This window comes from Nerophis lumbriciformis, linkage group LG01 (genome assembly GCF_033978685.3).
Source record: "Nerophis lumbriciformis linkage group LG01, RoL_Nlum_v2.1, whole genome shotgun sequence".
In the NCBI taxonomy this organism is placed as follows: Eukaryota; Metazoa; Chordata; class Actinopteri; order Syngnathiformes; family Syngnathidae; genus Nerophis; species Nerophis lumbriciformis.
Genome location: NC_084548.2, coordinates 19693188 through 19719150, shown reverse-complemented (window position 1 = coordinate 19719150; position 25963 = coordinate 19693188). Strand labels below are relative to the sequence as shown.

General features: G+C 39.8%; 1 protein-coding gene across 1 annotated transcript in view; it reads left to right on the top strand.

Moving 5' to 3' along the window:
• ctnnbip1 (catenin, beta interacting protein 1) overlaps positions 1-25627 on the top strand; it is a 45744-nt gene extending 20117 nt beyond the window's left edge. The window contains exons 2-4 of the mRNA XM_061976960.1: positions 6167-6281; positions 7266-7356; positions 24047-25627. Of these exons, the coding sequence (XP_061832944.1) occupies positions 6186-6281; positions 7266-7356; positions 24047-24102 (243 nt within the window). The 5' untranslated portion in view covers positions 6167-6185 and the 3' untranslated portion in view covers positions 24103-25627. The remainder of the gene's footprint in view (positions 1-6166; positions 6282-7265; positions 7357-24046) is intronic.
• The last annotated feature ends 336 nt before the right edge of the window (positions 25628-25963 follow it).

Genomic DNA, 25963 nt, shown 5'->3' with positions numbered 1-25963 from the left:
TTATTTAATTTTGCTTATTCAAGCTGAGTCTTGTGCTCGGCGTATGATAGCAGGGATCTAATTCGACAGCAGCTGACCTTGATGTGGTTGAGGGTTTTTGGTGGGGGTGAAACATTTTCCTTTTCTGTCATTCGCATTAGTATTGCCAGCTTCTTTATCACCTTCTAATAAACCCTCCCTTCCTCCTCCTTTTTTGCCTATATTTTTGTCTCTGTAGACTGACAGTGAAAATAGGTCATTACTGTAGTTACACGTAGGATAAGAGATGGAAGGAGCAGGCGGGGACGAGAGCTGTAAGAAAACTAACATTAAATATTAATGAGTCTTTCCCAATGTGGAGATGGGACTGCAGAGGGTTTATTTCTGTCTTCTGAGATCACCATTTTACAAGCAAAATTACACAGCAGTGACAGCACCACACCTGCATTTCTCCAATTCAGTGTGAATGCCTTTAAGCATTCACACTATATTGTTCTACACCAAAATTCATCTATTTATATTCTTCTTATTTTTCTTTATTATTATTCTTTTGGCCGCCTCTTACTCCCAAACCGTTCATGTGATTGATCCCGTTCAGCGCTTTCAGGACATGCGGGCTCATTCAACAAACATTCCCCAATATTATCGGTTTTATAGTAAATCATAATTTTCATGTTTATTTGCCTTTTTTTTCTTTCGGCCACTCTTCCCACATTTTTCAACTAATATAAACCATTCCACCATTAAAACATTCGTCTTCATTAGGACAATAAAACTTGGTATATTTTTAATCCCAAAAATTCTCAGTTTTTACAGTTTTCATGATTTTCCAAAATATTGGACAATACAACTTACGGTTGCTTATTTATTCTCCCTGAAAATAACCTGGAATGCAAGTAAATGTTCAACACTACCAGAAAACATATGTGTTGTAGTAAAAAAAAGTCTGAAATTAGCAAATAAGCAATAATTTCGCAGAAATGCATCTTGGGTAATGATATAATTTTGACCTATTGAAGTAAGATTAAACAATGGCAGCAAGTTTTTTTGCAATTTGTTGTTACCGGTAGTTTATTTAAGCATTACTCCTTGTATTTAGTTATTTAATGTACTTTATGTGAACCTTCACATTGAAGTATATTTGTAAAGGCATACATCTAGCAGCACTGCAGCATTTGTAATGGTGCAGTATGGATTCAATCACAAGATAGATACAATTTAGACGACAACCTCTTCATCTCCCTATCAATGTAAGTAATGGTTCCATTTTTTTCTAAATGTTGGCTTGTATGCAAGTTAATGTTTCATACAATCGGGTAACATATTTTATTGTACTGTTGCAGCAAAAAAAACTTGGGGTAATATATCAATTCAACCGTTGAATCTCTCCCTTTAACAAAAAAAGTTGGACATCAATCACAGAGACAGCTAGGACGTTTAGCCGAATTCATAACACGTCTGCCTTTCACCCAGGTAATGTGAGTTCAAATCCCGGAGTGACCAAATACATAAATCTTTTTTTTTTTAGATAATTTTACATCTTTGAGTCATAATTTAATGCCAACTATTACAATATACATTTATCATTTCTATAGTCATAGTACATTTCAGTATAGTTTCCGATCTTCAATATTAAAGCGATTTTAAACATTGAAATAATTTCTACTATCAAAGTCTTTCTATATCACAACCATTTCACAGTCCAACTGGTTCTATCCTTCCTTTTATAGTCCACCAGAATTTCAACCAGCATTTTTCAATGTTCTAACCATCCATCCATCCATCCATATTCTACCGCTTATTCCCTTCGGGGTCGCAGGGGGCGCTGTAGCCTATCTCAGCTACAATCGGGCGGAAGGCGGGGCTAACCATTCCTAACATATTTTATTGTAAAAAAAAAAAAAAAAAGAAAAGACAACGTATGTTGATATACCCCCAACATTAAACCACCCGAATGCAGCTGAGATAGGCTCCAGCGACCCCGAAAGGTACAAGCGGTAGAAAATGTTTGGCTGAGAGGCACGCTTTCATCCAACTGATGTGGGTTCGATCCCTGAAAGAGACCTAAAAAACAAGTATTCTAAAAAGATGTTTACATCTATGAGTCATATGAAGAAATACATGTTATTGTAAAGGAAAAAAACATTGATTTATACTCAATCTTTGCCAAAAAAGGTAGTCTTGTCGCACACATATCTTGTTTTAACCAAAGCGGCAAAGTGGTTTGAAAGCCTGGCTGTTTAGCACAGGGTTAGCATGATCAGCTTCCAAGTAGGAGGACCTGGTTCAAATCCCCAACCGCTTGAAAGCATGGACTGACCCACGAGTGTTAATTTAGTAAATTAATTCAGGGATGCGTACCGTATTTTCCGCACCATAAGGCGCCCTGGGTTATAAGCCGCGCCTTCAATGAACGGCATATTTCAAAACTTTGTCCACCTATAAGCCGCCCCGTGTTGTAAGCCGCATCTAACTGCGCTAAAGGAATGTCAAAAAAACAGTCAAATAGGTCAGTCAAACTTTAATCATATATTAAAACCAGCGTGATGTGGGCGCGCATGGAATCGTATATCAACATGGACGGAGCTGCGTGAAAAAAGCCACCCGGCCTCTTCGCGTAAACTTAAACTTACCTTAACCACTCGCTCATCTTTTCTTCATCCATCCCTTCGAGTTAGCTTTTATGATGACGCCGGCTGGAAAGGTCTCTTTTGGCAAGGTCTTCCTTTTGAATATCACCATGGGTGGAAGTTTCTGGCCATTAGCATGGCAAGCTAGAACCACAGTGAAGGATGACTTCTCATTCCCTGTGGTGCGAATATTCACCGTACGTGCTCCCGTTGTATCCACAGTGCGGTTCACAGGAATATCAAAAGTCAGTGGAACCTCGTCCATGTTGATAATGTTCTCTGGCCGGATCTTTTTTTCAGCTATCTTGTTTTTACAATATGCACGGAAAGTAGCCAGCTTTTCTTGAAAGTCTTTAGGCAGTTGCTGTGAAATAGTAGTCCGTGTGCGGATGGAGAGATTGCGTCTTTTCATGAACCGGATCCCTGTCGCTTAGTAGGAGCCATTTTGTGGTCTTTACAGATGTAAACACACAAAGGAAATGAAACGTACGGTAATATCCGCGCGCTTTTTCTTCTTCTACGCGGGCGGGTGGTTGCTTACAGTAGAAGAAGAAGCGCTTCCTGTTCTATGGGGGCGGGTGCTTACCTTGGCGGTTGCTTGCGTAGAAGAAGAAGCACTTCCTCTTCTACGGGGAAAAAAGATGGCGGCTGTTTACCGTAGTTGCGAGACCGAACTTTATGAAAATGAATCTTAATATTAATCCATATATAAAGCGCACCGGGTTAAAAGCCGCACTGTCAGCTTTTGAGTAAATTTGTGGTTTTTAGGTGTGGCTAATAGTGCGGAAAATACGGTACTTCCTTGGTAAATTTTGCAGCCATTCTCAGAGTTTAATTCCAGCTATTATAACATACAGTTTTCATTTCTAAATTCATAGTACGTTGCAGTAGTTTCCTATCTTCAACATTCACTTTTCTTACAATCACAGCCTTTCTACATTCAAACCATCTCACATTTAAACCGCTTCCACCTTTCCTTATACATACTACTCGCATTTAAACGAGCATTCTTCAATATTCAAATCATTCCTACTTTTCAAATTCTGACGATCATTTTAAATTCCTTCTGCATTTCAGTTCGGCTAAAGAATTTGGGGCATTCACACACAATTTCTACAGAAATGTTATTTCTAGTTACATATCTAGTTGTGTATATACTATAGTGTGTAGTTTCTTCAAGGCAAGCCTAAAATAGACTTTCTGTCAAACAGTAACGCTCAGATGAGACAATGACGGTCAGCAAATTGTTGTCTCTGTCAGACTGTGTCATGCACCCCTGTCATCATGTCAGTTTGAGTGGGGGCATCACCACAAAGAGCTCAAGGGAATAATGAGTCTGTCATGGTGTCGGGTGGTATTGTTGTCATAGATACCAAACCCTCGACCCAAGTGCCAAAGACAATATTTTTTTGCTGGACTGTTGTACACTACACTAAAGCCTGTCAATATACTCTTGCGGTCGTGCACGAAAACTGATATTCTGAGATATCGGTGTGCTATAAAAACAATTACTGAATGTGTGTTTTTCATCTTATTGTGTTGTTGTTGTGTCCAGAGGAAGTCACACAGTTCGACGCCTTTTTGAACTTTTATTGCCAATCTTGTGCTGACAGGTTCAATTCCGACACATATTTTTTCTCGTGCACACACGTGTTTTTCTCTCACACACAACACTTTTCATTCTCCATCAATCGTCTTTTAGGCACGTTATATTTACAAACATTTGTAACTTACAATTGTTAGTCAACAGTTTCATCCCATTTTGTCCCATGCCGTGAACGGCCAAAGAGCGTTGCAAATAATAATAGCGTCCTCTACCGAGACTCGTTCAGAAGTTGAACAGTCCATCTTCGCGAAGGTATTTTCCTCTGGTTTATAAGTAAAATTATAAATTATTATTTAACTTTATTAAAAGTAAACTGTGGATTGTGAGTAATTACTTCCAGTGTAGACAAAGATGTTGTGGTTGTCATTTATCGTCACTCTTCACAAGAAGACAATACAGTATCTAGTCAACAACAGAAGAAGTTGCTCCTTCTGGAGACACTGCCCCTTAGTGTTTTGGAAGAGAATTACAAGTCTGGCGCTGACCCCCACAGCAGAACTACAAATCAAACAAGACGCCATCAAAGGGGACGCAAGCTACGTGATACGAGAGTATACACTAGGCTTAAGTGCAGCGACTCAAGGATATTAAAGCGGACTGCACTTTTTTATGTTGCCTATCGTTCACAATACCTATGAGACAAGAACACATGTTCTTCTCTTTTTTTAATGCATTGCAATTTGTAATATTCAGCTTGTACAACACGGTTAACAATTTAGCTAAGCGGAGTCCTCTATTTCACCCTGTCAAAAAAACTTCCAAAACTCACCAACAATACTCCATTTACATGTTTTGACTTGCATATTTACTAAGTATTCGCTACATTGTTACTGTAAAAGCTAGCGCCGGGAAACTACTTTTAGTGGCGCCTTGATCACAGATGTATATCCAGCTAGCTATTGACATATTAAGCCGTTGAGCTGCTGTATCGCCTCTAAATTGGTGAAAGTTTGTGCTAGATTATATATTATGCCCCACACTTGTATAGTAGGACATTGTGGCCATAAAATGATAAATTGGTCAACTTTGAAATTCAATTCAGACCTAGAGAAATGCAAAGACGCTCGCTTGTGTTACTGTTTTTTTCATAGTGATGTTAATGCCTAATTCATCATCTAAACTGAAAACATAAGTCTTGAGAGCAGACATTGTACTGTACTGTATTGTGAGTGTTTTATTATGTTTTTAGTTTGTATTTCTTGTTCAGCATTTAGCAATTGTGCCACATGCTGGGTCTGCTTATCAATCAGTGCACCGCCGTAATGCTTAACATGGCCAAAATACGTACATTTTACATGTTATTTTGAATATGCCTGTTACTACATTACATATATACTTACAGCATGTATATAAAATGTTGATGTAGGTTTTTAATATTTTTTTAAAGCACTTTATTGGCAAAATAGATCAAATCCACATTACCTGCATTCTTAGCTGTCTACTATGAGCTGTATATTCCAAATTAAAATACACAAAAAAGAGAAAAACATATTTGTTTTTGTCTCACGTAGGGATTGTGAATGATAGGCAAAATCTCCCCAAAAAGTACAGTTCACCTTTAAAGGGGTCATGTAGGAAAAAAAATCATATATTTAAAACACTTCTTTGTGATCTACATAATATGTAATTGGGGTTCTTTGATCCAAATTTTGCAAAGATTTTCTTTTACAGACCATTTTCAAGCTGCTTTCTTACTATCGTCCCAAGTGGGCAGAAGCTTGTTGATGGTGTTGGCCCCTCGCTTCCTAATTTTCATAGCCTCTTTCATCTATCTCTTCTATTTATTTATTTCTGATCAAATGACTTGACTTATGTATTGATAAAATCGAGCGATTCCCTCTTTGCATAATAGGACCCCTTTAAGTTGGTTTAGTAGTTTAGATTTGTTTAGTAGAAGTGCAATGCAATACTTTTGTGTAATTGTGTTTTTGGTGTGTATATGTATGTGCAGAGCCACAGGAGCAGGGGGGATGAACCGCGAGGAGGCCCCGGGGAAGTCTCCTGAAGACATGTACATCCAGCAGAAAGTGCGGGTCCTGCTCATGCTTAAGAAAATGGGATCAAATGTACGTAATAGGACAGTAATAAACAGTAATTATTGTATCTCATAAATGTGAGTACACCCATCTCACTTCAGTTCTCATTTTATTACAGTATATCTTCTCAATGGACAACACTATTGAAATGAAACTGGGGTTTAGTTTGGAGTAGTCAGTGTACAGCTCGTATCACCATGGTTAACGTCATGATCTGGTGCTGCATGAGTGCTGCTGGCACTGAGGATCTCTGCGCCATTAACCGAAACACAAATTCTAACATGTATTGTGACATTATGAAGCAGAGCGTTATCCCCTTCCTTGGGAAAATGGGCCATACGGCGGTTTTCCAACATATCCAACCCAAGCACACCATCCTAGATAACAAGTGTGTGAAGGTGAACGTGATGGAGTGGCCAAGTCGCTCCAGCTTTACCAGTGATCATTATGAAGGAGTTTAAGAGGATTCCAGTAAAAACCTCTGCAGCGCTGGTGAATTCCTTGCCCAAGAGGATTAAGTGCTAGACAATAATGGTGCTCATACCAAATATTTACACTTTGGACATGTTCATTTATGTTGACTTATTTTCAGAGTCTGTAATGTGTACAAGTTGTACACTCCTAGTCTAAAGTAGTTCTGTCAAAAGATTCATTTTTCAATCATAATAATCCCACTCTTGAATTTAGATTAATCATAATGAATCAGAGTTGCTACAAAACCGTTACCTAATTTATCTGTAGTACTTTTGTTGACAACATTACCACAGGTATACGGATTAATCTGCGTTCTTACATGATTAATGCAATATGTTTGTGATTAATCACATTTGATAATTTGTTCAATTTGACAGCCCTAATCTAAAGTAAAGCCAATTAATATTAATTTTGTTAGTGTTATCCCTTGAAAATTTGTAATAAAAGGCTTGCTGAAATGTGAGGAATGGTACACTTTTGAGAGACATGTTTAAATGTAAAATGTGTTGTAATAACGATATATTTTGATATTATGTACAGCTTACGCCAAGTGAAGAGGCTTTTCTAAGGAATTATGCAGGCGTGGTCCACAGTCAGATGAGCCAGCTACCACAGCACAGCATTGATCAGGGTAAGGCCAACACACAGGAGCATCCAGATAGTTTGTGGTATTCACACATCAGTATTCACACATCACAAAGGCCACCTTATTGGCTGTCACAAAAAGTGGATACAATTCCAGTCTACACAATGAGCTTGTCTGGTGTGTGCCCCAGCAGACTTCACAGATTCCCTGACTGTGCTGCCAAGCCCACTCAGTCTCCCACGCCATTGTAGGATTACTCACACAGCAAACAGGCTGCAAGAGAATGAATCATCCTCTTGTGTACTTTTTTTTTTTTTAAACAGCTGCTTTTCAAACATGACCCGGACAGAGTTGTGTACACACACACACGTCTGACCTCTGTCAGAATGATAAAGTATGCTGCGATTCATATGCCGACATGTACACAGTAAGATAAAGCTGGCTATGATGCTTTTTTGCCAGCAGATAGCGCCCTTTGCCCGTCTTTACTCCCAGCTCCCGTTGCTCTTCCGACTGCCACAAGATGTCGCTATTATGACGTTTTGAAAAGAGAGTGGATGACTTTGCACAGTTCAGCAACAGCACTTACAGCTGTTAACATATTTCTATACACATTAAGAAGTTTTTCATGTACACTCCTAATAGAATATGAAAAATGTGTTGAATAGGTTGAATAGTTTCGGTATGTGTGCCGTTGTTATTTTTGTATTGATGCTTTTTGAGAAGATACATGTGTCATGTCAATGCAAGTAGAGAGAACGTCATTAATAATTAACCAACACGACTGGCAAAAGGTGTGCCCAGTTTGCATTATACATCACAGGAACAGACACATTTAGTATCGGTTGGCAGGCTGCCACACAGCCATCACCCCCTTCGTGTGCTAATAAATAATTAGTGGTGTGCATCTTATCCAAAGTGCCGTGATTAGGCGTTGCGGAACTAACTGGGTTGTTAATCACGTTTAAATGTTCTGCCCTCACTTGAAGGACACACGTTTAACGACCATCAGCACATTGGAGATACTTTGGTGGTGATACGGAAAGACACAGACTATATTTGTTGCCATGCCCATGCTGTTTGTTCTCGATCAGTGATTCTCAATTGGTTTTTGTGTGGAGGACTCTTTTACAGTGGGTTGCAGGTCTTTGCCCGTTACAAATGTTGGGATGCAGCCATTGATTACTGTAGTAATCGAGTAATCTATTAATTTATTTGTTCCATTCCATAAAGGCTTAGCAAGTTTTGGCAATTCATTTGTTTATTAGAGCTGAGCGTGAACCATTAGTTTTTGGCAATTCTTAGCATATAAGACACACTGAACTGAATTAGTTTTTGTATCAGCTGTAGGTATATCCATCCATCCATTCATTTTCTACCGCTTGTCCCTCTCGGGTTGCGGGGTTAGCTGGAGCCTATTGCATTCGATCATCAACAAATACCCTTTTGAAATCAATCAATCGATTGATCAATTTAGGTCGTCACTTGTAATGGTGAGCCCAATTAGTTGCTCTGTGATAATGAAACGTTGCAGTGTTTGGAGAAACGACTTTCATTGTTATACATTTTAATAAGGAAGGAGGAAGAAGCCATATGCAGCATTTTCAGTGTGATCTCACTTCAGGATATCAAAAATTAACAGCAGCAGCACGTGTTACATATAACTTTTTTGTTTGTTGAATCTCCCTTTTGCTGTCAACTGTGGTTTGAAAACAGCATTATTCAATATTAGCTTTTGCAAAAATATCTGTCTGGACAAATGTCAGTGTGCCAAATAATCATGTATTTTCATGTCACCACCTCTACATTACACATCAAAATGCTGATCTATTAGAACTGTATTATTGCCATCATCACCGTATAGGGCACATCGTCCCTTAAAGAGTGCAAAACCTGATAGCAGCATCCTCCAGGGCCTTGGCGCTATAGTGTCATGTGTCAGACGCAGCGTAATCGATTTAGGTGGCAGTATGCCCAGAGGGCACAGAGGACACAGTAAACGTGGCGAGATGTTGATTATTTCGTCAAAGTTGGTGCAGTGGATTCTGGATTCTGTCTAGAAATGTCCTGCTGCTTTAACACAGCATGTTTTTTCTTCTTCTTGTTAAGCTGTGACATAAAAAAAACAACACAAAAATTCCTCACCATGGCTATATTTGCATCGGACATAGTTTTAATTGGCTGATTACCATATGTGCAACTATGAATTTGTGTTTTGCAAGTTTAGTCATGACAAAAAGACGTTTTTTGTCTCCATTGAAATGTAAATATATGTTTTTTCTAATCATGGCGTTAATAGCTTTATTTAGTTGTTGACTGTGATTGCTGCAGATTTATGCCACCATCCTAATTGGAAACAACCTCTTCAGTTTAGGGTTAAGCTATATCGATGATCTACGGTATAAGTGATAAAAATGTGGCCAACGATAAAGCGTTTAATACCATCATTGTAGCGTGATAATGTATGTTGATGGCGTATTCCAGCTGTGTCCGGGAAATTTGAAAGCAATAAGCGGACAAAGGTGTCCTCAATACAATGTAGCATTCTTGCTAGTGGCTAATGTCCCTCCACAGTACAAAGCCACTTCTAAGTCACTAATCCCCACCTCCATGGTGGGAAAAAAGTATGTTTCTTTTACAAGTATCATCCCATTACGATAAGGAATAGCTAAACATGCTAAACTACACACCATTGGAGAATAACCTAACCGCAAGCTAGAGCTTTTACATGTAAACAAAGGTCAACAGTAACAATACCAAGTATAATATCAGTTACATGGTCAATACTACAGTGGTTAGAGGGGAACAGCACTTTTTGGGGGAATTTTGTCTACTGTTCACAACCATTATGAACTGTGAGGGGGGGGGGGGATTACCCACATATGCGGTCCTCTCCAAGGTTTCTCATAGTCATTCACACCGACGTCCCACTGGGGTGAGTTTTTCCTTGCCCTTATGTGGGCTCTGTACCGAGGATGTCGTTGTGGCTTGTGCAGCCCTTTGAGACACTTGTGATTTAGGGCTATATAAATAAACATTGATTGATTGATAATGTTCTAATTTGGATGACAATAAAAAGGAAGTCTAAGTCTAAGTCATTATTAAAGACAGATGACAGATGTATGTTTTAAATGCATTCTAACTCGTAAATAAAAGTCCCCTTACAGCGGAGCCAGTGGGAGGTCCTCTATTTCGCCCATAAAACCCAATAAAAAACATCCAAAAAGCGCCAACAATACTCCATTTTACATTTTATGACATAAATATTAACCAAGTATGAGTCATATTGTTATAATCTCTAACGCAGACAAACTATTTTTAGCGGCACCGTGATCACAAGCTTTGTGCCAATGTTGACGTGATTGACTGATCAGCTGCTTCCTTGTTTCCTTGCTTGTCAAACTTTATTGTAGATCATAAACCATGTCTCTCACCTGGATGGTAGAAGGCAAGGATGTAATCCGACAAGTCGGTACACTTTGACAGCTAATTTAGGCCCGGAATTAGCGAGAAAGACACGATAAGATGCTTGGTTTCACCTCCCTTTTTTTCAGAATCAATCAGAAATACTTTAATAATTCCCAAGGGGAAATTAAGATTTTCAGCACAATCTCATTTAAAAGCAGACAAACATTACAGGGAGACAGAACAGGATCGCTGACGGGTTTGCCAACTTCCGGCGCCCCTTACAAAAAAGGTGAGAAACATGTAAACGCGGGGGGAGGGGGAGAAAAAATAAATACCGTATTTTCCGCACTATAAGGCGCACCGGATTATTAGCCGCACCTTCTATGAATTACATATTTCATAATTTTGTCCACCAATAAGCCGCCCCGGACTATAAGCCGCGCCTACGCTGCGCTAAAGTGAATGTCAAAAAAACGCTGCGCTAAAGTGAATGTCAAAAAAACAGTCAGATAGTTCAGTCAAACTTTAATAATATATTGAAAACCAGCGTTCTAACAACTCTGTCCCAAAATGTACGCAAATGTGCAATCACAAACATAGTAAAATTCAAAATGGTGTAGAGCAATAAATAGCAACATAATGTTGCTCGAACGTTAATGTCACAACACACAAAATAAACATAGCGCTCACCTTCTGAAGTTATTCTTCATTCGTAAATCCTTCGAATTCTTCGTCTTCGGTGTCCGAATTGAAAAGTTGCGCAAGCGTGGGATCCAAAAATGGCCGGCTCCGCCTCGTCGAAGTCATCGGATTCAGTGTCGCTGTTGTTGTGCAGCAGTTCTGTGAATCCTGCCTTCCGGAAAGCTCGGACCACAGTTGTGACCGAAACTATCTGCCCAGGCATTTACGATCCACTGGCAGATGTTGGCGTATGTCGACCGGCGCTATCTGCCCGGCGTATGTCGACCGGCGCTATCTGCCCGGCGTATGTCGACCGGCGCTATCTGCCCGTCTTAGTGAAGGTGTGTTCGCCTTCGGAGCTGTGTGAAAAAAGCCACCCGGCCTCTTCGCGTAAACTTCCCTTAACCACTCGCTCATCTTTTCTTCATCCATCCATCCCTTCGAGTTAGCTTTTATGATGACGCCGGCTGGAAAGGTCTCTTTTGGCAAGGTCTTCCTTTTGAATATCACCCTGGGTGGAAGTTAGCATGGCAAGCTAGAACCACAGTGAAGGATGACTTCTCATTCTCTGTGGTGCGAATATTCACCGTACGTGCTCCCGTTCCACAGTGCAGTTCACAGGAATATCAGTTGCTGTGAAATACGGTAGTAATCCGTGTGCGGATGGAGAGATTGCGTCTTTTTATGAACCGGATCCTTGTCCTTTGTAGGAGCCATTTTGTGGTCTTTACAGATGTAAACAGGAAATGAAACGTACGGTGATATCCGCGCGTTTTTTCTTCTTCTTCCGGGGGCGGGTGAAGCGCTTCCTGTTCTATGGGGGCGGGTGCTTTCCTTGGCGGTTGCTTGCGTAGAAGAAGAAGCGCTTCCTGTTCTACCGGGAAAAAAGATGGCGGCTGTTTACCGAAGTTGCGAGACCGAAACTTTATGAAAATGAATCGTAATAAAGCGCACCGGGTTATTAGGCGCACTGTCAGCTTTTGAGAAAAATTGTGGTTTTTAGGTGCGCCTTATAGTGCGGAAAATACGGTAAATCAGTCTAAGCCTGGGCGCCTGTAAAGGGGGTCCAGACTGAGGCCAAGGGAAAAAAAACTCATACCCATAGCGCACATAAACATGTGTGTAAGAAGAAAACATCAAAGAACACAAAGGACATTAAAGACATTAAAAGAGCAGACCTGATGCAACCAGCCACTTCTACACACAGCCACAAAAGTAAAACACCAAAAACATATACACTGTGGTGGCCTCTGCTGTGTTCCACGCCATCGTCTGTTGGGGTGGGGGAAGCATGGCCAGAGACAGGAGCAGACCCAACAAAGCAACCAAGAGAGCCGACTCCACCCTCGGCCGCCCACCAACTCTCGGCCAGTGTCCAGTCCGCATGGATGAGCGAGGATACGTCCAAGGAGACCGAGGTGTCCGATACCTGCTCATTCAGCCAAGACACTGTGAAGCTTGTCCATCCCGGCGCTCAGCGCCAGCTCCGCAGCCTTGTCTCTTCATCCGCATACTCCTCCAGTCTCTCCAAACGGACTCTGGTGTGGCAGAGACCCAGCAGCTGGTCTCCATGGCCAAAAGGCTCCCGGGGGCAGATCCGGAAGTTCACAAAAAAGCATCGTAGAAGTCACGAAAGTGCCACCCCTTGTCACACAGTCCCCAAGGGTCCCGAACCAAAAGGCAAAAAAACCCACATGAAAACAAGAGGGAAACATCAGGAACACAAAAGGATGACACAAGAGCACAGAGCTGCTAATGACAGCAGACATTGCACAGTAAATTATGTTTTATTATGTGTTGGCTTCATAAAGTCTGTGGTAAGTAGTAATCAGTGATCTAGTTAAAAAAAAAACGCAAACATTGTGATGCGTTTCTGAAATTACTGCATATGCTTGAAATGAGCAAAATACGTAAATATTTAAATGTTATTATAAATGTGCCTGTTACTACATTACATATATGCTTACAGCATGATTGTAAAACCTTAATGGAGGTGTTTGGATGTTTTTTTAAGGGCTTTATGGTCAGAATAGAGCGGCTCCCATAAGCCCCATTGTAAGCAGAATTTTGATCGCATTTATTTACTATTTAAAATGCATTAAAAAAACATCCGTCGTCCTGTCTTTCATAATGATTGACGATTTCCACCCGGACAGTGCCTTGAAGACACTGTCTTTAGCGTCCTCTACAACCTGTCGTCACGTTGGCTTTTCTTCCATTCAAACAGCGTGCCGACCCAGTCACATAATTTATGCGGTTTTTACACACACGAGTGACTGCAAGGCATACTTGATCAACAGCCATACAGGTCACACTGAGGGTGGTCGTATAAACAACTTTAACACTGTTAGAAATATGCACCACACTGTGAACCCACACCAACAAAAATGACAAACACATTTCGGGAGAACATCCGCACCGTAACACAACATAAACACAACAGCACAAATACCCAGAATCCCTTGCAGCACTAACTCTTCCGGGACGCTACAATATACACCCCCCGCTACCACCAAACCCTCCCCTAACCCTGCCCACCTCGCCCATTAAATCCAATAAATAACCATTTAGAAACCGCCAACAATACTCCATTTACATTTGAATATTAACCAAGTATTTGTGATATTGCTATTATAAGCACTAATGCAGACAAATATTTATAGTGGTGCTCTGATCACAAGCTTGTGTACAATTTCAAAATGATCAACTGGCGAGGTGTTTTCTCACTTCCTTCCATGCATCCCACCTGGACAGAAGAAGTCTGAGAATGTATTCCGACAAGTTGGTACACTTTGACAGCCATTTAGGACCGGAAATGGCGAGAACGACACGAAAATAACATCCATCGTCATGTCTCTCATAATGATTGCGAACCCACCCATCCATCTATCCAATTTCTACCGCTTGTCTCCTTGGTATCGCGGGGGTCGCTGGAGCCTATCCCGGCTGCACTCGGGCGAAAGGCGGGGTACACCCTGGACAAGTCGCCACCTCATCGCAGGGCCAACACAGATAGACAGACGACATACACACTCATACACACATTAGCGAACGATAGGCAAAATTCCCCCCCAAAATGCACTTCCCCTTTTAAAAAAATCATTTTAATTTCTGAGCTTTAAAACAGACATCAATTCAGTCAAATATTGTAGTCCGCGGTGGCAGTAAGCTTCAAGCTGGCGGCCTCGTTATCCCGTCTTGATCTGACAAAGGAAAGTTTATTCCTCCCCGAAGCAGAAGGACGCCTGAGAGCCTCAACAAAGGCGGCGAGATACGTAAAGGAGTTGCCATGGCAACTCCGTCTGTCCCAGGAAAGCCATGCTCCCCTGTGGTCTCGGGTGTTGTTGCAACGCGCTACTTCAGTAGATGGAAATAAGCAGAGAGTTGGCTAGCTAATTACACGGCCGGAATGTGTTATTTTAATACTCCTCTTTTCTCTGCCTCACTTGTACCTGGAGAAACCATTCCAATGTCGTTCCTATTTTGTCTTTATTATGTTGGTGAATGTTTTGTCAGGCTGAATTTGCAAGTAAAAATCAGGGTTCTTGTACTTCCTCATTCCAGCTAGAACGGAGCAAACATAAAGGCTTTTTTGCCCTCAATATGCTTTCATCTCGGTCTCAAATATGTTGTGGTAACTATTTCCAAATTATATGTGCTCAATTAGCTCCTCCCAGGCTCTCAGGCTCCTTTGATAGGATAGAAACCAAAAGTTGGACCAAATTAATCTGAAGGCTTTGACCTGCCCTTTAAAGTCTGCTTCCTAATTAGCAAATGCATCCTAATGTAGTGGGCCAAATGAATAATTTTAAAGCTTTCTTCTAAATGTAATTTGTTTTTGCTTCAAAGTTCATTTAAGCTGTCAATTACCACTCTGGGATATATTTTACTTACACCGACTACTAAAACTATCTGACCTTACCTCAATTTGGAACACAACAAGCTGGTTTTCGCTCCCAGTGAGTGGGTACTGATAGCAGACCAGCATCGCAGACACAGAATCTGCATAAGAAAACAACAAATTACACCCAAAAACACATCTGTATGGTCTTACCGCTATGCGGCAAGTGTAAACTTGAACATCCATATCACATTACAGCAGTACCTTAAGTAACATAATACAGGCAGTCCACAAGTTACGGTTTTTCATTGTTATGTACGCACTCCCGTACAAACAAAATGGAGAAGTAGTTATGTACGCTCAGGGGAAGAATACATAGGCGGAAGTATATGCATTCGCATGTCTCTACACATGCGAAAGAGCAATGTCATTTTTGATCTTTTTAGCAGTTATACTTCACTTACTTTACTTGTTCCCCTTAATTATGTCTCCCTAGCGTAAGGCAGACTCTGCTGATGGCAGTGCGCCAAATAATAGTGAACTGAAATTATATATCGTAAAATGCTCAAAGGTGGGCGATCAACATCGGCTTCATGCGCGGTCCTAACTGCTTAAATGCCACAATTATTAACACTTTTGTGTACAGTTGAAGTTCCGTGTTTGTGCTACCGCCCAGTTATTGTTATCCACATAGAGTGGGGGAGCGATTACTGTACGTAGTGTGCTGTTTATCTTTTGGTTGACATGCTCTGCAGTTTGCACAAGCAAGTGATCCTGTATCTAATATGGTTCTTACCATGCAATTACGATACCATCTATTGGACGGAGTTGTAACTACACACCATTTATTTCAGATAGATCATTATAATGTGAACATGAGCGAGGGTGAGCAGCTAGCGCCAAATAACCATGGCAGTCCAGTTTTCTCAGTGGCGGGCCACAACAAAACAAATAATAAATGTATAGGTTACTAAAAACAAACATCACACTGCTTTCCTAGAGGGACAGACAGCTATTATTCTTCTCTGAGTGTTTATGATGTGCAAATGGGATCACATGGATACCGCTGCTGTTGTTGTTGTGTATATAGTCCATAATCCAGAGCTGCATCATGTTAGAAGGCCTGACAAGGGGATCAGTGCACAGTGCGGGGAGGGGTCCCGACTACAGCTGGACACTGAGCTTTATTGAAACACTAAAAGACGTTTTGCTTGCTTGCAGACAGCGGCAGGGGCAGAAGCCTGCTGGCCATTATCTGTCGCTAGGCAACATCTTTAGGAGACCAGGCCTTTCCACGTGCTTCTTTGTGTAGTATTGTATGGCAGGGTGTGTGTTTGTTTGTGTCGGGGCGAGGTCTGAACATGACTTGCAAAGAAAAGTAAAACATGCAGCCTGATGGTGCTTGCATCTGCGTTCGTATATACACCCGCACGCACCATCATGTTGTGGCCCGTTTCCTCTCGCCTCTTTGCTCATTACCATAACCTCATTTGGTCGGCCAATGAGCTCCCATGAGGAAAGATGCTTCAAAGTTCACATTAAAAGCTCCCAACCCCCTAAAAAGTAAGCAAGCTCAACCTAAATGCCGCATAGGAGCAGAATATTCCCCGTAGAGATTAATCTTTTGCTCCAGTCTGATGTGGAAGATCTGCTGCACGAGGAAGCTCAAGGTCTCTGCCCTATATTTTGTTATCTCTACGATAATTCAATCCAACAAACACTCAAGGGTTGCGGAGATAACAGCTTTTTTTCTTCGAGATCACTAGCTGCTGTTTCTTTCTCGGCTGTCTGAAAAGGTGTTGATGGTATTTACGTCAGCAGCGACTCAATGCACCTGCTGGAGCCACTGAGCTGCTGTTCCACCTTTTGCTTATTAGATGTCTTTGCACGTTGTGTTGGATCCTTGGATGACAATGATCTCTACTTCTATGTCAATGGGAAAAGCTATTGTGTAATTTTTTAATGATTTTATGTAAAAGCTTTATATGCAGACATAGTATAGTACAGTACTGAGGTAGTATTCTTAGGTGTTTTCCCTAAAGAAAATATAATACCGGTACGTATATAACATGTTTGCTGAAATGTGAGTACTCTTGAGTAGTAGGGATTAGGGATGTAACGATAAACTGTAATAACGATAACCGTGGTAAAACTCCTGACGGTTAGTATTATTGTAATAAACTAAAATTATCGAAAAACTCTGATTGATAACTGCACTTTGATAAACTCATGGACTGACTAGCGTTAGCTTGCTAGCTATCTTAAATTCTAACATGAACACAAGAGACATTAATGTCTTTCTCCAATTAAAAAACAACATAGCTCAATCCAGCCCTGTATAAAATACATTACTGTCTGAACAACTAAGATATTCACATTGAACATAAAGGCTGTGCAGTCTTAGCACAAAGTGATCGATCTTTACTCGTTGGTGTCGAGTCGACGCAAATGTAGGTGATTTCAACAGAAGTGAACTCACATAAGCCAGTGGTGAAACAAAATAAACACCCAATTTGCATTTACTAAAAAAACATTTTAAAATGTTTGCAAATTAAAATGGAAGATAAACCATTTTAAACACTCAATTAGTAATAATATGGCTCTTATAAAGCCAGAACAATATTTAATGTTTTTTTCTGCCAAGAAAGTATGTGTCTATTTATTTTAGAGTGTTTTTTTGTTGTTGTTTTTCTGTTTTTGTTTTTTAAAGAAAACTTGGTTAAAAGATTTCAGTGTCTGTACTTTTTGAGCACATTCAACAATACCACAATAATGATGATAATCTGACATTTTTATATAGTTATATCCCTAGCTGATCGATTGGCCATTAATCAGTCTCGAACAATTTTCCTGAAAAAGCATGTGATCACGATTTCCAAATTAATGCCTTTCAATGCCGATCACAAACGCCGATCCCCTCTGGCTAATAGTGTATTTATTTTTAGTCCCCCTGCTGATAACATAGCAGCTAATTGTGTGTCTCCATACACAGTGTGGAACCACTCCCCTCAGCTAATAATATTCACCTTCATTAGGGCAAATAAACTGCATTTCTTAATATCAAAAATATCATTATCAGTTATTAGAAACACCAAGAAATAAGTGCTTAGTCAACTTAAGAATTGGAGATGGAATCACATTGCAGCAGAAAGTAAGCAGTTATTAACATGAAATTAACAAGTAGATCATTAAGTCTAGAGAGCATAATATAACAGCAACCGTTGGTGTGTCAGCATTGTCACAGTCAGTACACAACATGTAAGAGGAGGGTCCAAAAACCGGTGATGGGGACACCAAGGGTAGTTAGATTAGATTAATATTTTTATTTTCTCATACTCTTATTTTTATTGTTTTTGTCAATGTTTACAAACTGAGAATAATTCCTTGGACACAGGAGGACTTTGAGGGGGAAAAAAATATTTCGATGAGAAGTAGATAGTAGTTTTTGATTTTGTTTAGTTATTTTGTACTCTTGTCTTTGTTTTGGTCAAACAATTGTATGTAATAAAAGACAATAACTGGTTAATATATTGTGCTGGTGTAGGATTTGGCAGCATAAAACCTTTATCAGAACATTCCTACTCAGTACTGAGATTGTGTGCATGCTAATCCCTTACACATACCGGCAGGTATATGCTTTCTTTGCATTGTTTAAAAAAATAAGCTTGAATTAAATATAACATTTCTCACAAAAATGCAATTGAAAGAAAATAGACGCTTTAATATTTTTTTATAATAAGAAAATCTCATTGAATTGTAGCCTTTGTATTCAGAGCATGTATTTTTTCTGTAAATGTTTGTGTGAGAATGCCTTGAATTAATTGGCATAATGGCAGAATAAAATCAATTATTGCCAGGACCATTCATAGCAAATGTGCAGTTGATTAAATTAGAGTTGAGACATGTGCATTCTTTCTTTAGAGGCAAAGTTTCTTAGCAGGTGTTCTGCGCTATAACTACATGATGGATCTGTCTTGGCAAAGACAAATTACTTGATGCTTTGTTAGAAAAAGACACCAGCTGACAGCCTTCTTACTTGTAGGCGTTAAGAACTGTGACTCATTCCAGCATCTTATTATTATTATTGGATAGTTCTGGTTAATTGTTCATTAAAAATGACAGCCATTTGTCACTATAAAGCATGTTAGTTTGCATTTATGCCCAAAAAAATCAAATCCATTCACGTGCGGATAAATGCTAGCTTTATAGTAGAAATACTGCATAATGGGACTAAAATCCTGGTCTAGTTGCAAGGTTTTTGTATCCCAGGTCGGTCAAGCGCAAGGTGACTGTGTGGGCCAAAGTCTTACTGCTTTGAATTTGAACATAACTTCCTGCATTCATTAAAGGGGAACATTATCACAAATTCAGAAGGGTTAAAACCATTAAAAATCAGTTCCCAGTGGCTTATTTTATTTTTCGAAGTTTTTTTCAAAATTTTACCCATCACGCAATATCCCTAAAAAAGCTTCAAAGTGCCTGATTTTAACCATCGTTATATACACCCGTCCATTTTCCTGTGACGTCACTCAGTGATGCCAACTCAAACAAACATGGCACATAGAACAGCAAGCTATAGCGACATTAGCTCGGATTCAGTCTCAGATTTCAGCGGCTTAAGCGATTCAACAGATTACGCATGTATTGAAACGGATGGTTGTAGTGTGGAGGCAGGTAGCGAAAACGAAATTGAAGAAGAAACTGAAGCTATTGAGCCATATCGGTTTGAACCGTATGCAAGCGAAAACGACACGACAGCCAGAGACACGGGAGAAAGCGAGGACGAATTCGGCGATCGCCTTCTAACCAACGATTGGTATGTGTTTGTTTGGCATTAAGGGAAACTAACAACTATGAACTAGGTTTACAGCATATGAAATACATTTGGCAACAACATGCACTTTGAGAGTGCAGACAGCCCAATTTTCATCAATTAATTTATTCTGTAGACATACCCTCATCCGCGCTCTTTTCCTGAAAGCTGATCTGTCCAGTTTTGGAGTTGATGTCAGCAGGCCAGGGAAGCTCGGGTCGATATTCTTCTCTTGATCATCTTCGGTGGCATAAGGGACGGTGTGAGCCAAGACATCCAGGGGGTTTAGCTCGCTCGTCTGCGGGAACAAACTGCCGCCATTGCTTGCCGTGCTACCGAGGTCCTTTGTCCCTGAATTGCTCACACACTCCGGCAGATTCAATGGGGGTCTGGCGGCAGATTTCTTTGACTTTATCGTTGAAAATGCATCTGCTTTGAGTGTCGCAGGATATCTACACATTCTCGCCATCTCTGTCGTAGCATAGCTTTTGTCGGTAAAGTGTGCGGAACAAACGTCCACTTTCGCATCTTTGGGCCACTGGTGCAACCTGAATCCGTCCCTGTTCGTGTTGTTACACCCTCCGACAACACACCGACGAGGCATGATGTCTCCAAGGTACGGAAAACAGTCGAAAAAACGGAAAATAACAGAGCTGATTTGACTCGGTGTTTGAGAAAATGGCGGATTGCTTCACGTTGTGACGTCATCGCTCCGAGAGCGAATATTAGAAAGGCGTTTAATTCGCCAAAATTCACCCATTTAGAGTTCAGAAATCGGTTAAAAAAATATATGGTCTTTTTCTGCAACATCAAGGTATATATTGTCGCTTACATAGGTCTGGTGATAATGTTCCCCTTTAACATTCTTCTGCCTCACAAAAACACCTTTGAGATCTGGTCAGTGTAGCAAAAATAAAATGGCATTTCTAGTGTTTTCATTTGGGGCGGGCAAGTTCAGTTATTGATAACATGTCTGCCAATCCCTGTTGGGGAAAATGTGTATGTTCTAGTTTTTCCACAGGCTTGCATGGGTTACGTTGGGTACATCCCAAAAACACACAGGCTATGTTCATTGGAGACTTTTTACAAAAGTGTGAGTTAGTGATGGCTCTATCAACATTTTTAGCCTCAGATCTGATCTGATTTCAAGTCCTGAGTCGATATTACAACACGATTATAGAACTGAAAATGTTTTATAGCAAGTTACTAAACACAATAACTAATAATTAAGCTTATCTTATTAAATGTAGATTGTGCTAGTATTGTTGTAAATCAGATGGTGTGTCAAATGTGTGGTGTTGAATGCTATACACACACATTTTATTCCAAAATAAAGCATCTCCTAAACAAAAGCAAAAATAACTACTGGCTCCCATTTAAATCATTTGGGTATTGCACTCAAAGCCTTCCTTTATTCAGGCACTTACAGCCTGAGTTTGTAAACGATAACAAAACAACCCCAGACAATTATTTTGTAAAAATAATTTTAATAACAAGAGAAAGAAAAATATTGATCTAATCACTTTTGTATCGTCTATAGACTGATATTATGCTAGTTATTAGGGTTGTCAAAAAATAATTTTCTAATTAATCACACGATTTTTACTTGTAACGATTCTTAATCCAATTTAAAAAAACAAAAATAGTGTTTTTAAAAATATATATACATCTATTTACTTAATATATTTATATATTTTTTAAATATTTTTAATCTGTCCTGTCCAGCCACTCAAATCATATTGTTGATGAAGATGCCAATATTTGCTGTACAGATTTACTTCTCTTGTTGCCTTATTTGTATTTGACTTTATTAAATGTTTGGGTAGAATTTTATCAAACAAAACCAGTATATATAGAAGTAATCAGAGTTGTTATTTATTTTATGGAGGAATGTAGTTAATCATAGAACTGGCACCCAGAGTTCTTAAAAAAGTATTGATTTTGAATGAAGAATCATTTTGAATCGAATTGTGTGGTGCCCAAAGATTCCCAGCCCTAGTAGTTATCGACAGTATCGACATCTGGATCGATCACCCCCTACTTTACATTGCAGTGTGTGCGTAGCATACTTAGCTGTGATAATGATACTTGGAAAAAACAGAGTTTATTATCCGCTATGGTGGTGAGATTTAGCATCTTAGAAGCGGCTTCGCACTGTGGATAGACACGCACCCTCCTGGAATTCATGCAACACCTGCGTGTGTGTAACAAGGAATCTGGAAATGTAATTGTGTCTCCTTGAGCATGCATCCCTTTCAGGTGAGTACAATCTTCAGCCTTGTAAACACCAAAGTTCGGTTCAAAAAGGCAAATATCGGATATCTCAAGTGTGAATGTGTGCCTAATGAAGACAGGTGGTATAGAAAATGGATGTTCTTGTTCCTATGGCACACATTGCATACGTCAGGGGTGTCAAACGCATTTTAGATCGGGGGCCACATGGAGAAAAATCTACTCCCACGTGGGCCGGACTGGTAAAATCACGGCACGATAACTTAAAAACAAAGACAACTTCAGATTGTTTTCTCCTTTTCAAAAATAGACCAAGCACATTCCGAAATTGTACAAATCATAATGTTGTTGGGGGTTTTTTACACTTACATGTTGCAGTTAATAGTATTCTATATTATTTGTCGTTATTTATCATTTCTAAATAAATTATGTGATAATGTTCATCAGTCAACTTTTTGGTGTTAATTTTCAATCTATCAAGATAAAACAAATTATATCAAAATCAAATTACAGCATGTTATTTATGTAGTTTGATCATTTTCCTCGACTGATGTACTAACATCATGTGGTCTATTTTGTACATATGTAGCATCATCTACAACAGTGGTTCTTAACCTTGTTGGAGGTACCGAACCCCACCAGTTTCATATGCGCATTCACCGAACCCTTCTTTAGTGAAAAAAATATATATATATTTTTTTCAAATTCAAGACAAAGTTATATGTTTTTGGTAACACTTTAGTATGGGGAACATATTCTAAGTAACAAAGACTTAATTTAGAGTTTTTTGGACACTACGGGAACATATTCTAAGTATCAAAGACTTAATTTAGAGTTTTTTGGACACTACGGGAACATATTCTAAGTAACAAAGACTTAATTTAGAGTTATTTGGTTAGGGTTAGGGCCAGGGTTAGAGGGTTAGGGTTATAATAAGGCCATGCCGAATAAGGCATTAATAAGTACGTAATAATGACTAGTTAAGAGCCCATACGTTACTAATTTGCATGTTAATAAGCAACTAATTAATGGTGAATATGTTCCCCATACTAAAGTGTTACCATGTTTTATTGCTGGTGCACAAAATGAACAGTGCATGAACATCACCTTGTTCAAAGAACCAAACCAACACAGTGCATGAACTCACAACAAATTACACACCTGCAAATCAGTGTGACTTCTGCTGTTGTCGTATCCGTAATACGCCGATAGTGAGAAGTTTTTATTTACATATTGAGTCAGGTGTGTTTTGACCTCCGCCGAACCCCTGAGCCCGACTCACCGAACCCCTATGGTTCGATCGAACGCAGGTTAAGAACCACTGATCTACAAAAATACAAATAATTGCTATTGCGACATCTAGTGGACACATTTAGAACACCAGTTTCCATCCATCCATCCATCCATTTTCTACCGCTTATTCCCTTCGGGGTCGCGGGGGGCACTGGAGCCTATCTCAGCTACAATCGGGCGGAAGGCGGGGTACACCCTGGACAAGTCGCCACCTCATCGCAGGGCCAACACAGATAGACAGACAACATTCACACTCACATTCACACACTAGGGCCAATTTCTTTCATTCAAAAATGTCAGCATTATTTTTATACTTAACAAACTCATCCCGCGGGCCGGATAAAACCTGTTTGGGGGCCTGATGCGGCCCTTGGGCCGTACGTTTGACACCCCTGGTCTGCAAAAAGCACAGTCATTGTTGTTAGCGTGTAGCATCATTCATGAGCCAATCACCCTTTGACGGACAGGTGCGGAGGACGTGGTGATGGCCTTCTCGCGGTCAGAGACGGAGGATCGACGATAGTGACCAGCAGCTCCACCTCACTCCTCCCCTCTGCTGCATCCACACCCAAATGCTCAGGAGCGGACCATCGACCCGGAAAGGGTGAGGAGGGAGGCGCCGCTCACCAACCCCCCTCCTTCTTTTATCGGCCCTTTTTGTAAAGAAAAAAATAATAATCTGTTCTGACTATTTACGGGTTGCCGTAGGTTGGAAGCCTCCAAGGCTGTCGGTGAAAACACTCAAAATTTATTTTTTTTCATTTGTGGGGGCTTTGTATTTGCAGTCTTGTGGCGTGTTCTGTCTGTGGATGTCATGGCATCAAGTGAGCAGCAGGGGGCCTTTTTTGGAAATCGCCACAATCCCAACATGCTCCATTTTAGACGTTTTACTTTCATTTAGTGTTGTCGGTCATGGCACTCACCACGGAGGCCAATGAGGTCTAATTGTCTAGCAGAGATGCTAACGTGAGCTGCTGACCGGCACGCCATTCATCACCAGTGGGCAATTAGGGGTCCACACTGCGGCCAAACAGTGATTTATGTGCGGAACATCGCGTGAAGGATTTTTTGTTTTGTTTTGTGTTGTTTTTGTCAATGTGTTGATGCAGACTTTATAAATGAGGCCCCACTTTGCGCTCGTGCTGCTTTATTAAGTGTGGATTTAAGAAGAAGAAAAAAGACACTAGAAAGCACACACAGTTGGGTTAAAAAAAAACATTTTATTGTATAGATAATACAATAATGAACTCATTGTGCCGTTTTTTTTTTTTTAATAAACCTGTCAAATGAAATTAGCGCATTTGATGAGTAGTCATAATTTATTGTTTACTGAACTAAATCCGCCTCCTTTAAAATAAAACCAAAACCCCAACAAGGTGTTATTTCTGAGCGTATCTCTTGCACTACTATCAATGGGATATTGGCAATTTTGATACATTTTTATTCTGATCGGGACAAATCCATACATTCTTTCAAATGGACTCAAGCTAGCCAGAGTGTTTGTCTAGCAACACGCTCAGTATTTAATGTGTTTGAGTACACGTTGTGTAACTTAAGCTAACTGTTACGTTTCAAAGCCAAGCATGTCTGCCTCCTTCGTGTGTTTCTGCGCTTCTTTTGCTTGGTTCTGTCCGGTCGGTGTTTGAATGCGGTCAGCCGTCAATGGAAACCGCCGATAGATGGGACATATCCAGGACAAAGAAAGGTCTTTTTATGTTTACGTTTGTTTTTAAAACATTCTTTTTGATTGTCTATGCATCATTTTGATTTCCTCTAAAGTTTTCTTAATGTACATTTTGCTTATCGGGGTTGTTCTACAACCTTTTTTTTATGTGTATGAGAGCATGCTGCTGTTGGATTTGTACTGTGATGACATGCTGCCCAATTATTGTTTTTGTTTTTAGAGAGGGTTGGGGGCTTTGTATATTATTTTCATCTCAGTCAACATTGAATATTTGGTGATGGTTTTTTTGTATGGCTGTTGACAATGTCTTTGACCTGAAGCTTCCAACTATACCGACTGAACCATTAAAGGCATTTGAAACAGTGATGAACTTTATTTGATGTTGAATAACCACTAAACAGGGGGCCCGATGCATTTTTTTCAAATTAATACAATGAAAAATAATTTAATTTAAAAAATGTCTGCATCATTATTAGCGCTACACTGAAAATAAATCAATGAAAAAGTTCCAACAAAAAATATTTGCCTCTAAATCAACCGTATAAAAATGTTTTAGTTTTCCAAATTATGTAAGGAAAGGCAATTTCATTTATAGAGCAACATTCTACACAAGGCAATTCAAAGTGCTTTACAGAAAATTACGAAAAGGCAAACAATTAAAATAAAATATAATTTTCATTAAAAAAATTAAAATTAAAGT